At 36.2% G+C, this 14,654-nt stretch overlaps 2 protein-coding genes across 2 annotated transcripts in view; one reads left to right on the top strand and one right to left on the bottom strand.

Moving 5' to 3' along the window:
• The window catches only part of cacna1bb (calcium channel, voltage-dependent, N type, alpha 1B subunit, b), a 179,632-nt gene that overhangs the window by 88,795 nt on the left and 76,183 nt on the right, over positions 1-14,654 (top strand). The window contains exon 9 of the mRNA XM_077232765.1: positions 6,944-7,047. Coding sequence (XP_077088880.1) covers positions 6,944-7,047 — 104 coding nt within the window. The remainder of the gene's footprint in view (positions 1-6,943; positions 7,048-14,654) is intronic.
• LOC143740745 (GTPase IMAP family member 8) lies at positions 7,938-14,348 on the bottom strand. The gene is made up of 7 exons (XM_077232764.1): positions 14,273-14,348; positions 13,924-13,998; positions 11,534-12,244; positions 10,349-11,059; positions 10,141-10,256; positions 9,355-10,018; positions 7,938-8,979 (listed from the first exon to the last, which is right to left on the bottom strand). The coding sequence occupies exons 2-7, from the start codon at positions 13,979-13,981 to the stop codon at positions 8,705-8,707; spliced, it is 2,535 nt and encodes an 844-aa protein (XP_077088879.1). The 5' UTR covers positions 13,982-13,998; positions 14,273-14,348; the 3' UTR covers positions 7,938-8,704.

Genomic DNA, 14,654 nt, shown 5'->3' with positions numbered 1-14,654 from the left:
ACAGTTAATGTATAGAAACAGCACAAGGCATGAAATCAGCCTCCGTCTTAGTAATTCAGGGAAAAAGGTGTTCTGAATACTTTCTTTAAGGTTACTGTGGAAGATGATGTGTGATATGCTGCTTTTTGAGATCATGTTTATGGTTTGAATGCAGGATGGATAACATCATGAAATAAGAATAATGACAGCACTCCTTTTTCTAGATTGCATGTCAGAGTAGCTGGAATGTGACTCCTTGGATTGATGTCTTTACTGTATATAGCTGTGATGGAGTGGAACAATGGAATGATGGGATTGTTTGTAATGGATTATACACATAAATTCTTTCTGTTATATACCAAATGTTGCCAATGCAGCAAAACCGTGACTGTGATATATAATCATATTCTAAGATTCAAATCCTAGGTAAAAACAACCGGTTGTGTGCCTTGTCGAAATGAAAAGGCATTTCTTTATTGAGCATCAGGTTGTAACTCTATAAATGACAGACAGGCAGAGGGCCAGAGGTTAGTGTAAGTTTCTCAACCTAAGGAGCTACATTATCCCCACCCATAATGAGCTGCGACCCAAGCAAGCCAGCGGGGGCGGAGTCTTCTGCTAATGACATGGCACTCCTCATTTCATGCCTGTTAGTTTTATTACCCTCTCACTGTGCTAGAGATTAATCACTTTCTGCTTAATTACCACTGCTGTGTCATGCTTGTTTGGGGACGCTAGTCAGATCCCCTGTAGTGGAACAACACTACCTGTTGGACATGATGATGTTGTTGTTGTTGTTGAGAAATATATTTATTTATTTCAAGGCACACTATGTAAGATTTTTAAATCAAAATAGCCAAAAACCACTAGAACAATGTTATATTTTTTTTGATTTGTGTACTTACACAACTTTGTGTACACAAACCAGGACACGGACCGTGTCCGTGTGTCGCCTGTCAATGACATCATACCTGTGTTACCCTGGATTTCCGGTTTTGTTTTGTAAAAACACAAAAGATGAAGAAAACCAGCAAAGAGACACCAAAGACGCTTTAAAATATTATGTGTTTTATTAAACAGGTGAGCAACTGTTTGGATACATTCATCGACAGAAAACGAATCATTGTTATACAACTCAACACATTTATACTTTTTGTGATTTACCACGAGTACCATATTTACCATGCCCAATATCACTGCAGCGTGCAACAAGTGTCTCATATAGTAGCCGCCGAGTGAACGCATAGAGTAGCATTATAACAACTTTCATTACACTCAAATGTATCTAATATGATAAAACAGCGCTGCGTAACCCCACATACGCGTGACCGGAAGAAGCGGAAGTGGTCTGCGGCATCATAAAAGCTCCACTGCTCTCAAGCTGTGTGTCGTACTTGTCTCTCATTAGCAATCGCTCCAGCTGCCTCGTTCCGCTTCGATGGCTTTCGTAACGTTAATAAATCTTTAATACATTACCGGTCATCCATGAATTTGATTTCTGCCCGAGTCCCTTCGTATTCTCCACCGGCTGTAGAGGTGAAGACAACAACTCCTATGATTCCCCGAAATCAAGACGTCATCAAGCTACGCCTTTGTTTTGAATAAATGACCTTGTAGCAATGTTTAAGATTCAGGGAAGGAGGAGACGGGAACTGGCGAACATTCAAATAAATTTTAATAATAAAATAAAATAAATACAAAAACAAAAGGATCCGCAAGCAGCCCCTCATGAACGACTGCTGGCTACACAAAAGCGAAACAAAACACAACATAAAATCAGGCCTGTTCCTTTCTCGATCTTCACTGTCGTCGCTACTCCTTTATGCTTCAGTTCAGTTCTACTTTATTTATCCTTAGAAAGGAAATTTAGTGTGCAGCAGGATCTAAAAAACAAACACAGAATAAAAGCACCACCAGATGCCAGCAGCATAATACACACAACACAAAACACACACCAACACATCAGTCAATGGAGACACTCCTTCCTCGAACCAATGACAAAAAAGCAATGCAATACACAGATCAGTATATCATAATGCATAACGACATAAATAAATAAATAAAAATCATAAGATATCACCTAAGTGAGTTCAGGTACTAATAGCCACAGGAATAAAGGAATCCCTGGCACGCCTGGTTCGTAACATGGGTAGCCTAAAACGGCGACCTGAGGGGAGCAAATTAAACTCCCCATAAAGTGGGTGATCAAAGCAATTTAAAAATTGCTTCCGCTCCTCCATGAGAGATGCGAGACCGGTGCGTCTCACAGGTGTCATTCATTAACACTCACGTTCTCTCACGTCCCTCTGCCTCGTCCTGCTCGCCACAGACCTCTTGTAACGACATTGTGTGTCTTTAAATAGAATGTATCTAAAGAGTACAGTTTATTTAAACGTATTTTTTATCATTTAGAATTTATTTACAGAGTGAAATGAATTGACAGACCTTCTCTTTATGTCACCATGGCTATATGCAGAAAACAGTCATTAGTCAGTTGTCAGACTTTCTAGTGTTATAGAAGTCAACATCTTTAGTCATTTTCAACCTTGAAAAGTGGAATAGAGTGGAATTGGAATTTGTACTCAAACTTTTGTGGCAAGGAGATTTCTATGAACATGGCCAAACCAAGGGAGATGTATTCTGTTAATGATAAACATTCAGTTGCATGCAAATAAATTCAGTTACAGAAACAGGATTGAAAAAGCAAGAACTTTCTGTTCATAATTGTACATTTGCAGAAGGAATGCTTACATTGGACAGTATCATTGGTTGCTAGAAGACCTGTTGACACTGGCATACTTTATGGTAGCATTGGCATTTTGTTTCCTTACATGCCTGTCATCTTTTGAGCATCAAGCAAGGGAACTTTTTTATTTATAAGTAGGAATTACATACGTCTTGAATCACTGATCTTGAAAATTGTTTTTTTCCAACAAAACAATGTTGAAGGTCTCGTGTAATTTCAAAAAGTATTTTAACGGACCTCTTTGGGGTGATTTTGAAATTAGTCACGTCTTGATGTTGTCGTATATACAGCATCTTTAATTAATCTAAAATCTATCTTCTGGTCAAGCATTTGTAATGTGAATATGTCTATAATAAAACAGTCAACTCCCACCGGGGCGGTAATAAGCTGTCATTTATTGACGTGTGAAAGCATGCTGCCCGAAATGAGACATCATGTGGTCAGTAGCCCCATGTGTGACAATTGTTACACTAAAATGTATAGTCAGCCCGCAGCTGTTGTGCTATTCCAGTAGCCAGTGTGTGTGTGTGTGCTTGGATTCAATCAGTGTTTTTACTCTTGTTACTGCAGGCTGAGTCACCAGGCCTCTGTGCACCTTGACCCTGTCAGCCGGTCATCCTGGGCTGTCAGACCCATCCCAGAGCTCATTAAACATCTTTAAAAATAGCCTGTTGGGAGCTGGATGGAGGACAATCATATTTGGATGCATGCAGCATTGAATCATTTAAGGCCCTTTCCCTTCTTTCCTCTCCCCCTTTTTGGATATAACTCATTACAGTGGTAGTGAAAAAATATGCGTGGATGGAAATGAATGTGTCTTATTCCCTATCGCCCTGTAATCCAGTTTAACCAGGAGCTAAGTGCACTGAAATAATGCTGCACCATATTTTAATCAAGCCGTGGGGTTTCTTGTGGGCCCAGTAAGGTGCGGCAGCAATAATCATCGAATTATGATCAAATGATGGAGAAAAGCATAATATCTGGGCATATATCCAGACCCACAGTGCAGTCGAGACACTCAGCATTTTAAAGAGCTGATTCAGGTGTATAAATCACAATATTAGACTGATACCGTACAGTCTCAGTAAAGTGCTCAACATAGTGAATCAGGTGCTAAATCATATAAATAATGCAGCTGAATTAATCCCACAGATTTTATTATTTTTATTATCTTGGCATGAGAGGGAGAGAAAGAAAACGAAATATGTTCATTATATCAGAAGAGCTTATTATATAGTTGGTGTCCCTGTAAGGACTAAATATTACACTAATATCACACGTACTTGTTCTGACACTTTATTCAGTTGACTGTGCAAAATGCTGAATAAAGCATTATGATAATCACCGTTTACAGATTAAGTAGATGTGTGTTTGCTCACAGTGTTTCAAAGGAAGTGTTACAAAAGCCTTTAAGGATGCAGTAGACCAAAGAAGATAAATTGAATGAAGTGCCATGTCACAGTGAAACAGATTAAGGGGAATATGATAAATGTCCTTTTTGGTGTACCGTAGTTGCTGCAAAATTCTCACACCTCTAATATGTAATTCCATATATTTGCCTTATTTTGGCATCTGAGTATAGTTCAAATGTTTGTGGGAAAATACCATTGTTGCTTTATGTGTGACCTTGTTGATTGTTTCTTGGCCTTATAGTCAAGTTATTTTGGGACAGTTTAAAGGCAAGCAGCCTTTACATTGTGATAAAAAAAAATCTACTAATTGAGAGACCTCTCTCTTTGTTACTTTTTGTTAAGTAGATCTGTACTTTGAACATATGGCTCAGGTATCTCAGGTATGCTTCATCTAATAGACATGATTGACTTCTATATGCAAAAGTAGCTGGAGTTTACTAAAAACGTTTTAATCCTGTGATGTCTCTTTCATAACAGGTTCATAACCATGAGGTCTTGCATGTACTGATTTCTCTGCAAAACTTTACCTTAGCCATGTTTAGACATCCGGTTAAGATGATTTCAATGTGTGGTTGCTGGGAAACATGTAACGTCCTTCCTTATAGTGAATAGTATAGTGAATAAATAAAGCAGTGCAGTACAAGTACATACTATACCTCAAAATGTAATTGCAAAATGAATGTTCTGGTTTGTTCTTGTACATAATGTATAGTACTTTCTGTTTATTTTGATTGTAGACACTGATTGTAGACACTTATATTCTATCTTCTAACACTCTACAATGATGAATTGCTTTGACATTCCAGAGAAACGCAATTCCCTAAGTAGTTCCTTCTTCGGCATAAGTGAGTATAGATGGGCTCATCTGGGCACTGAGCATTGACTGAGGGACTGTTTCACACAGGTTCCCATCATCCCTCGTGGGAGCTTATACCTCCTGCTCCTCTCGCTGTTGCTTAATTAGGAGTGAAATGACTGAGTGCAGGTCTCAGAAGCAGCAGCCTGCAGGAATACTGAGACAAGCTGATGGTGGTGGGAAAAAACTGTGTATACTGTAGCCTCAAATTACATTTTCAGTATGGTCACATTTTTTCTTTAATGTAAAAGAATGATTGATTCTCCTTCATTGTCCCTCTACCTGCTGGATGATGATGATGATGCAATTCTCATCTTTCATTTTATTTTTGTACTATAGTTATAGCAGGAATTATAACGCACATATCGTGTAGAGATATTGAAAACAAGACAGACATTTTAGATGGAAGGGAGCAAAAATAAGATGCGTACCTTTAAGAACCCTCATTTAAGCCACATTCTGTGGGAGCAACCAATTTATTCTTCGATGAGAAGTCCCAAATAAATAAATACAAGATGGCAGAAAAAGTAAAAGAAATATAGATTTTAAATCAAATTAATTCAATGAAAGAATAAAACTGATTCAATTTAATTAAATGTTTATTTAGTTATGTTTTTTAGAATACCATGTTGGTAGCTTAGTAACATACTATCATCTAACTCCATTGAAATCAATTGTGAGTGGAGTCTCCTGTATGCTTCATGTGACGAGTGTTACTGTCTATGTAGAGTTGGTTGTTATGCTACCTTTAGCCAGCTACCTATACTCAGTCAATGAGTGTGCTAGGCTTCAGAAAAGTGCTAACATGTAATCTGATCTGGACTAAAACTAATGGAAACAAAACAACTAAGAGGTGTATTTTTACAGTATGTGTGATTGACATGATCCATCACTGAGCTCATCTATACCTTGTGCTTTTTTTGGCTGAATAATTTACCTGTTCATTAATGATTTATCTTGTTTCTCACCTCCCATTTGCTTTGGCGTTTATTGAGCAGCATTAAGTCTCACTAGTGCCTCATCTCACCTATGAGGGTTGTTTTATAAGATACACAACCAATGGGATTAGCAGCAGGGCTATTATAGAGAGGGCAAAATTGATCCATGTTGCTTTGATGTCTGTGAAGTGTCCCATGGGGATGTTATTTAGGAGATTCAAAGCAGCAACAGTTATTAAAATGATTCATTGAATGATGTGGTTTGAGTAGCTGAACACTATTCAAATAATTTTAATATATTTTATTTTTTAATCTATTATAAATTATATTTTATAATCTATTATATTAATCTATTTAATCTATTTCTAATATATATATATATATATATAATATTTTATCTCTATTTCTTGCCTCCGATACAAAGGAAAGTGTTTTAAAATGTTTATAAAAAAGACATTTGCAAAAAGTTACTGGATTAAATCTTTGTTCAAATCAAATTAATTTGTTCTCAATTTTCTCAAAAAAATAAAAAAGCTTTTGAATTGAAAAACATATCACTTTTACCTCCATCTCACTTTGGAAGGGGGTATCAGAATTTTTACTCAAGGAGAGAAGTCACAAAAAGTGGGACCTCATTGACGCATAAACAGGTTATAGTAGAGGTAGTCAGTGCTAATGTTATTGCTGCAAAAATCTTTTTAATTCCAAATGGCTTCAGCCATATTTTCTCAGTGGTGGCTTGTGGGAGTCGATTTGTAATTACTTAATTCATTTAGCATTAGATTCTCAAACCATGAGAATGATTAAAGTAATTATTCTCAAAATGCTTTGCATAGTTGTAGTCTTAGATGTGTTTTCATTCACAAGAGCGTGTACAAATTATTGTACATGGATACTGCACACAATGTTGATATAACCTTTATTTGTAATGAGCTTGGTAATCTCTTAATTTTCTGTGTGAATGTGTTGTGTAAGGGCTTTACTGTAACATGCTTTATTTGTTTATGCACAGGCCAATGATGCCTCTGGGAACACCTGGAACTGGCTGTACTTCATCCCTCTCATCATCATTGGCTCCTTCTTCATGCTTAACCTGGTCCTCGGTGTCTTATCAGGGTAAGTTGTACATCACAGTTGATGCTCTTTCTCCCTCTGTCTCCCTATTTCATTCTCTTTCTAACAACTTGTCCTAGTCCATGGTGAAATTAGACACATGGTTAAGCTGATTTTTAGCTCAATCATGGATGATTTAACCACTGTCATGTACTGTATATGCATGTATTCTACAGTGTTGATGAAGAGTATTGTGAAATATTTAAAGCTGATTTGATTCATTAGCATAAGACTTTTCTTCTCTGCAAGATGTGCATTTTGATAAAAGTGAGAAAAGGTGACTAGTAAATCTATGTGCAGTATTATATAGAAATGATGCTGCTTCTGAAATGACAACTGAAATAAAAAAGAAGGTTCATTCAGTTTGGCTGTTCCCAATATTCACTCCACTTGCTTTAAAAATATTTATATTTTTAATATAGGTTGTTCATGCCTGCATATTATGGTGGTCACAAAAACTGTTGCAAGGTAGTTCTAAAGTTCAAGTTTTTTGATCACATGCTCTGTGGACTGAAAGTGAAATTCATATATTTGAAATCTATTCTTGCATACTCTCATTATGGACAAAACTGTACAGTAATTCTATAGTTAATGTACAGTAGGGCTGTCAAAATGGCTGAAAAACTAAATTTGATTGTTATAATTAATTACTACTAATATTCAATTTATTTGATCATGTAAAAGGCATATTTTCAGTAAAAAGCTTTTGGCTTGTCTCCTGAGACCACAACAGGGTGCAATGAGCAAAATATTAAAGCATAGCATTAAATTGTTCATTCAAAGCAATGAAATAACATGTCTGTACAAAAAAGTGCATAGCGTTTAAACTAACGTTTATAAATAAAATATAACTTTGGAAATTGCATGAAACAATTATGAACAAAACAGCATTGTGTATTTATACATAGTTTAATACAAAGAGTCAAAGCACCGATCATACAGAGTACTTTCTTGCGTTTAAAAACATGCAGTGAAATGGAAAGCCTTCCCCACAAAGTCTCAATACTTGTTTTTTAAAGTTGAACTTTTAATTTTTTAATGGGTTTCTAAACATGCGGCTCTCTTGTGCGAGACACGAGTGCAACGGTCAAAGATGTCCGTCTAGTGCATGTTTACATAGAAAATAATGTAAAGCAGCACTGAAAGTTGATTCTGTGTGAACGGCTTGGCTTTCTCGTTCACTTTATCTAGTGCATTCAACTATATGAATTGCAATTAATTAAATGTCATCATGTATTAATCCCTTAACATATAGTATTAAATAATAGTGTAAATGAATGTGTTAATTACCACAATGGGTTGAAGATATACAGTACATTTGAATTTCTGCTTTAAGTAATCATTAGCTAACAATTTGCAAAGATAGTTATGTTATGACTTTACTTGTTTAGGCACATAACATGCCTTGTAAAGTGTTACCGTTCAAATTAAAGTGGACTCAGATTGTCGTACACGTTGTCTTTTCCCTTACTTTGAACATAAAATAGGTAACATAACATTTTTATATTTTCACATACATCAACAGCCCACAATGGCTTCTTTTCAATGTGAAATAGAAAATGGGAGCAATACACTATAAACTATGTTATGTAGACAAAGTCATTGTCAGATTACATTATATACTGTATGTGCATAGTTTGGGTTGTAGAGAACCTTGACTCTACATTGAAAATGATCTAGCACGTTTTTCTTCTCTCATATTCCTTGCATATTTTGGAGTGTCCATGTCACTAGGATGGTTTTGGACCATTGGAATATTATCTATGATTCTTTCCATTTTTGAATGCTGAGAACTTGATGTAATGCTCATAGTATCATATCCAGATGATGGTGCATTATTTCTTGGATGCCAGAGCCATTGAGATACTTTGTCAGCAGGGTTCAGAGTATTAGCTCCAACTGAACTGGTGGTATCTGACAATGAATCTCCACTCACTGAAAATACAATGAATGTTAAGGTTCGGTTCATTTTCTTTTTTGCTGGATATTTGTTTTACATGCATCTCTCTCATAGTAGTATATCTGATATTTGCTTAATACAAATTAAGATAATTCAAGACATTTGTTGACAGGCTTAAAAATATAAGAGACCTTTTTAAAAAAAAAACATTAAAACAATCTTAATTATTCCAAACCTTTGGTTAGGGTGGTTTTAATGGCACCTGAACAGTAGCATTAAACTTATTTGATTACATAAGTTAAAGCCTCATACATTTTGACAGGCCTACAATTTATTACACAGATGTATAATCTTTTACTCTAACACAGTAAAATTCTAGCGGGACTAGTTATAGATAAACAGAAACTTACTACTAGGGATCGGTTTGTCAAAGCTTTGCCTTCGTCTGCCAGATGGTTGTTTGGATTCTGCACCAAGGTCTACAACTGCTGCTTCTAGCATCCTCACGATGAGTTCATCCTCACGTTTATTCCACTCTTCTTCAGTCAGTACTTTCCCAGTAAACCATTGGATCACTGATGTTGTCGCCTTTTTTTCTCTCTTTTGTTGAGTAAAGTATTGCCCTCTGTTTCTTGCCACCAGCTCTTCAATCATCTTAAGAAGATTTTTGATGTTATGACTGTTATCAGCTAGTACATGATATCTGTACTCACACTTTCTTATCAAAGTCTGCAGGGCTTCTCCTTCACATGCAATGAAATGCTCAACTGTTGTGTCCTTCAGCCAGTGTCCAGAGAATATAATTATAGTATATCTCCAGACGTGCTCCCCAAAAAGGCTCATTAACTCCATGATTGTTTTTTCATCTTTTTTTGTAAAAGTCTTATCTACTGGTAGCACTAGCAGGAATGCATGCGGACCTGGCGAACAAACGGTCACACTGCGTAAAATTTCTTTCGCGTCTTCCAGATTTGATGTTGACCAGCCTGGTGTGTCAACCACTGAGATTTGACATCCTGCAACTTTCCTTTGTTTTATCATACATTGCTTTGCCCTTGGATGGGGTTTAAATCCCTAGAATATAAATAATGTAACAATGATATTCTGCAGGTGTACAAGAATTACACAATTATAATAATTGAATATAGAATATAGAATAGAATAATTTGGTATTAAAGGTGAGAAATGTCAAGTACATGTAGTGTAATGTCAAAAAAATCTTCTTGCAAAATCTTGTTTCCTGATGTACTTTTTCCAACTTCTTCTCCTCCAAGAAGGACAATCCTAACTTCTGAGAGTTTTCTTTTTCTTTCTGTTAATGAGAATGAAATGCTATGTGTTTTTGTCTACAAATAATGTCTTGCATTGTTACAATGTGCAACTTTTTGTAAATATAACTTGTACCTTTAAGTAGCTCTTGTAGCATGTATTTTTGTCTACGCCCTTTCTCCATGTCTGTTTTGCCTTTCTTCAGCTTCAGCTCAAGCTCGTTGAATGGATTGCTCTTCTCATCTGGCACATAGTGACAACTATTGTTTTCCATCACCATTTCCTCGATCTTCGTAAGGAGTTCTGTGACCTGTGTGCTGTCAGTGTGATTCTTACAGTTAACAACATGATATCTGTACCCACATTGTTCCATTAGCCACTCAAGATGCTCTCCTTCCTCTTCAATACGTTCCTCAATGGTTGTATCCCCAAGCCAGTCTCCTCTGGTGAACAGCACGATTGTATGGCTCCACACCTCCTTCCCTAAAAGACCCATGTGTTCCTCCACAGCTGTTCGATAAGATTTATTAAATGCTATGGCAATGGGAACAGTTAACAGAATAGCATGTGGGCCAGGAGGACATAGATGCACACTACGTCTAATCTCCAGTTTATCAATCTCTGATGTCTTTTTGAGAGGATATTGGCAGAACCAGCCTGGAGTATCGACTATAGTCAACTGCTTTCTGTGCACTTCAGCATGCCTAACCTCGCAGAATACTGTTGTTCTTGATTCATCAACTTGAAAAGCTTCTTCTCCCAGAATGAGGTTGCCTGCAGAACTCCTTGCAGCCCACGATGCTCCAAGAATTACTATCTTTATATCAGTAAGATATTGTTCCTCAGCTGAAAAAGAGGCCAAATTTATAGCTGACTCCATGTTATATAAATTCGCTACAATTTATAAAAAATATTTTTAATTCAGGACTAAAATTGCATCAGAATGTTTTTTTCTTTCATATACATGTACTATGTTAGAGAATGACTGATTTTGCTTTTCTTATGACTGATACAGATACTGATTTTTTCAATGCAGTGGCTATGGTGTAATAAATGGTAGATTATTTTTACACTGAGTAATTTACAATAAATAACTGTAGATACTGTTTGCCGTTTGTTATTTTTACTAAAGGTAAAATATTTGAGCAATGGTTGGCAGAGTTTCCCACTTATCTAGCATTACTTTCTATAAAATGTAACAATGTAATGTAATCATGTTTTTAAAGTTATAACTCAGTGTAACGCATTACTTCTAAAGGCAACAATCCCAAACTCTGAAATCAGTTTTGGGTCTATCTTTAGTATGTTATATTTTCTTACCGTTTATGCATGCTTGGAGTTCAGTCCTTTGACTCTTGACTGCAATAATTCTCTGTTTGACTTTTTCCTTTCTTATTTTCTCTCTCTCATCCTCTATTGACATACTTTTGCTGAATTTAAAGTAATTGTTTTGGGCTACCATTTCCTCAATTTGTTCCAGCAGTGTGATCACTTGAGAGCTGTCATTCCTGTCTTTAATATTGAGGACATGATACTTATTCTGACACCTTCTTAGAAGTAATTGGAGGTCTGGACAGATTCTAAGATTATTTTTGAAAGATCTATCATCATATTGAGCAATGCAGCTGAACAGCACAATAATATTTCTCCAGACATCCTCTGACAAAAACTCCAGATGTTCATCCAAAGCTATTCTATAGACTTTTGGAAAAATATTATCTACAGGAATGACCAGAAGGAAGGCGTGAGGTCCAGGGGGACACAGTGTTGTGCACCTTATAATTTCCAATATGTCAAACTTTGGAGTATCTTCTACAGCATAATGCCACCACCAGCCTGGGGTGTCGACCACAGTCACATGTCTTCCATGTACTTCTCCCTCTGCTTTAACAGATCGAGCAGTTCTTCTTCCAACTACAAAAGCATTTCTTCCCAGAATGGTGTTTCCTACTGAACTTTTTCCACTTGATTCTATTCCCCCCAGTTGTCGACCCCCAATCAGTATAATTCTAATTTCAGGGAATCCTTTGCCTTTAAAAAAATAGTTTAAAATAATTATAAATTGGAACTGTCAAAAAGGTGTATTAAAATATAATTTGTTAAAGGGGTGGTAAAACACAATTTCACTTTTCTAACTTTAGCTAGTGTGTAATGTTGCTGTTTGACCATAAACAACATCTGCAAAGTTACAGCGCTCAAAGTTCAAAGCAAAGGGAGATATTTGCTTTTATAAAAAAAACAAATGTCTAAGGACTACAGCAAACAGCCGGTTTTGGACTACGCAACATTCCTCCGGGTTTGCTGATGTCAGCAAATCCCATTATTTACATAAACCCCTCCTCCGAGAATACTTAATAAGCGAGCCCATTTTATATTGCTGTTTTAGGAGATGAGTTGTCGCAATGCCGTCGAAACGCTGCTGTTATTTTCATCCCGGTTGCAGGTCCACTTTGTTCAGCCTTCCTAGGGACGAGGGAGTTAGGTATCAATGGTTAAAATTTATTCATAATTATAATTATAATTATGACCCAAATCTCGCTCTCTGTGCTGCACATGTTACGGAGGAAAGCTTTCACAATCTTCGAGAGCTCAATGCAGGATTCGCACATCGGCTTGTCCTGAAAGATGGAGCAGTTCCAACTTTAAAAACAGAAGCTGTTGTTTACAGGCCACAACCTGTAAGTATGATTTATTTTTCGTCTATGTGTTTTCCTGTAATAGTTCCTATTGTTAATTGTACGTTGTAGCAAGGAAGTAAACAAATGAAAATGCTGTTTGGCTCTGCTGGTTTGTTAAATGCTCATTCATACTTAACGTTATCCGACAAACACCTAACGTTACAAACTATTTTTTAATCTCAACAGCGAACTTGGAATTAGTGTAAATTATTCTTTGATTAGAGCTTTTATGTTTATCTACATGCTTGTTTATCTACAGGCATGCTAAACATGGTTCTGTGTTTGATTTGGCAGCTGATGTTTAGTGTTCGTTTTTGGTTAAAAGTTCTGTCGACAGATGGCTACAATCGTTCTAAAAATACAAAAGTAACGGTGGCATACAGTCAGAAACGATCACTATAGATCCGCAGTCTTTACTCAAAAAAATCCCTTTGAGGACTGTAGTATAATTTGTTAGAACGATTATATGAAATTCTTGTTTATGAAGCTTATTTTTTTGTAATTCTATAATAATTAGTACAATTAAATAACAGCGTATCTAAAAAGTAATGAGAGAACAACAAAAAACAAACCTTTCTGAAACGTCGTTTAACAGCCGTTCTTGAACAGGTTCTGCTCGATCATCTTCACTAACGTTTCCCCGGGTCCGATTGGTTTTATTGACGCCATTGTTTATAATACACCAAAGCACAAAGTAGCGGTAAAGGTACGGGGCGTGACGTTTCCGGAAAACATGCACTAGACGGTTAGCGAATCACAACACACTGGGCCAGCTAACCAATCTGAGCCCCTTCCCTGGTTTTGAGGGACTGGCTTCATAGAACCAGGAAACCATCAGACTGTTTTTACAAGGAGGGGAAGAGCAGTATAGAATAAAGGTAAAATATATGAAAAATAATGCAAATTTTAAAAAACGAAGCATGAGCACATGTTACAGTGCACCCCACAAACACAATCAAGCCTTCGAAAAAATGTGTTTTACCACCCCTTTAAAGTTAATTGTAGGCATGACATAAGAGAAGGATAACTTACTGCTTGAGAGACTGTTTGAGACTGTGGACAGACTTTCCTGTGTCCTTTGTTCTGACATCTTTCATTTCCTGATTGCTAAAAAATGGCATTGATTATTTACATATAATTTATTCAAACCATCATGTTCGCTGTTTTATGTATGTTAATGGTCATTGATGTTAATGTCAATGATGTTAATGTCAATTTTCTCACTAACTATTGTCCATAAGAAGTTGTGTAGATATTTTACATGGAAACTCAAACATCATAGGAATAAGTTTTTAGCTGAATGTTTCTTTAACTACATGATTTAAGTTCTAAGAGACTTGTATATAAGTTTTGTTTCGAGTCAAATGCAAATATGTCTTACCTTCTGCGTGTACCATAGCAGCTTAAAATGAAAGTGAAATGCTTTATTACTACTTCATATTTCTTGTCAACAGTATGTAGGTTGCCAGGTTTTTTTAAAAAACTGCTTCAGTGCTAGGGGAAATAAAAAGTGGAAGTTTTTCAGTGGAAACTGATTTTAGTCCCTTCATTTTACAGTAGATACAAATATACTACTTAAACCAGATAATATTTAAAGTGTGTACAGTACATGTTTTACCAATGCCTGATTATTTACTTACTTTAAAAAAAAATACTTTTTTTTTTTGTGTGTGTTCATTTTGATCATTACTTGAGGGTTCTTAAAAGTGTGAAATGGTATATTTTCTCTGTCTGCTTTCTTTGACTTTACAGCTCAGGATAGT

The sequence above is a fragment of the Siphateles boraxobius genome, unplaced genomic scaffold, assembly GCF_051911475.1.
Source record: "Siphateles boraxobius isolate OS27281-9 unplaced genomic scaffold, OSU_SipBor_1 18, whole genome shotgun sequence".
Classification (NCBI taxonomy): domain Eukaryota; kingdom Metazoa; phylum Chordata; class Actinopteri; order Cypriniformes; family Leuciscidae; genus Siphateles; species Siphateles boraxobius.
The sequence above is the reverse complement of the archived record's forward strand: the minus strand, read 5'-3'. Positions and strand labels throughout refer to the sequence as shown.

What these genes read in the sequence shown, in the direction of transcription:
- LOC143740745 (XM_077232764.1), bottom strand. Translation starts at nt 13,981, where the DNA reads ATGTCAGAACAAAGGACACAGGAAAGTCTGTCCACAGTCTCAAACAGT. An exon ending in CTCAAACAGTCTCTCAAGCA is followed by an intron (nt 12,245 to 13,923) that starts GTAAGTTATCCT and finishes ATTTTTTTAAAG; the next exon opens with GCAAAGGATTCCCTGAAATT. An exon ending in TGACAAACCGATCCCTAGTA is followed by an intron (nt 8,980 to 9,354) that starts GTAAGTTTCTGT and finishes TTGTATTTTCAG; the next exon opens with TGAGTGGAGATTCATTGTCA.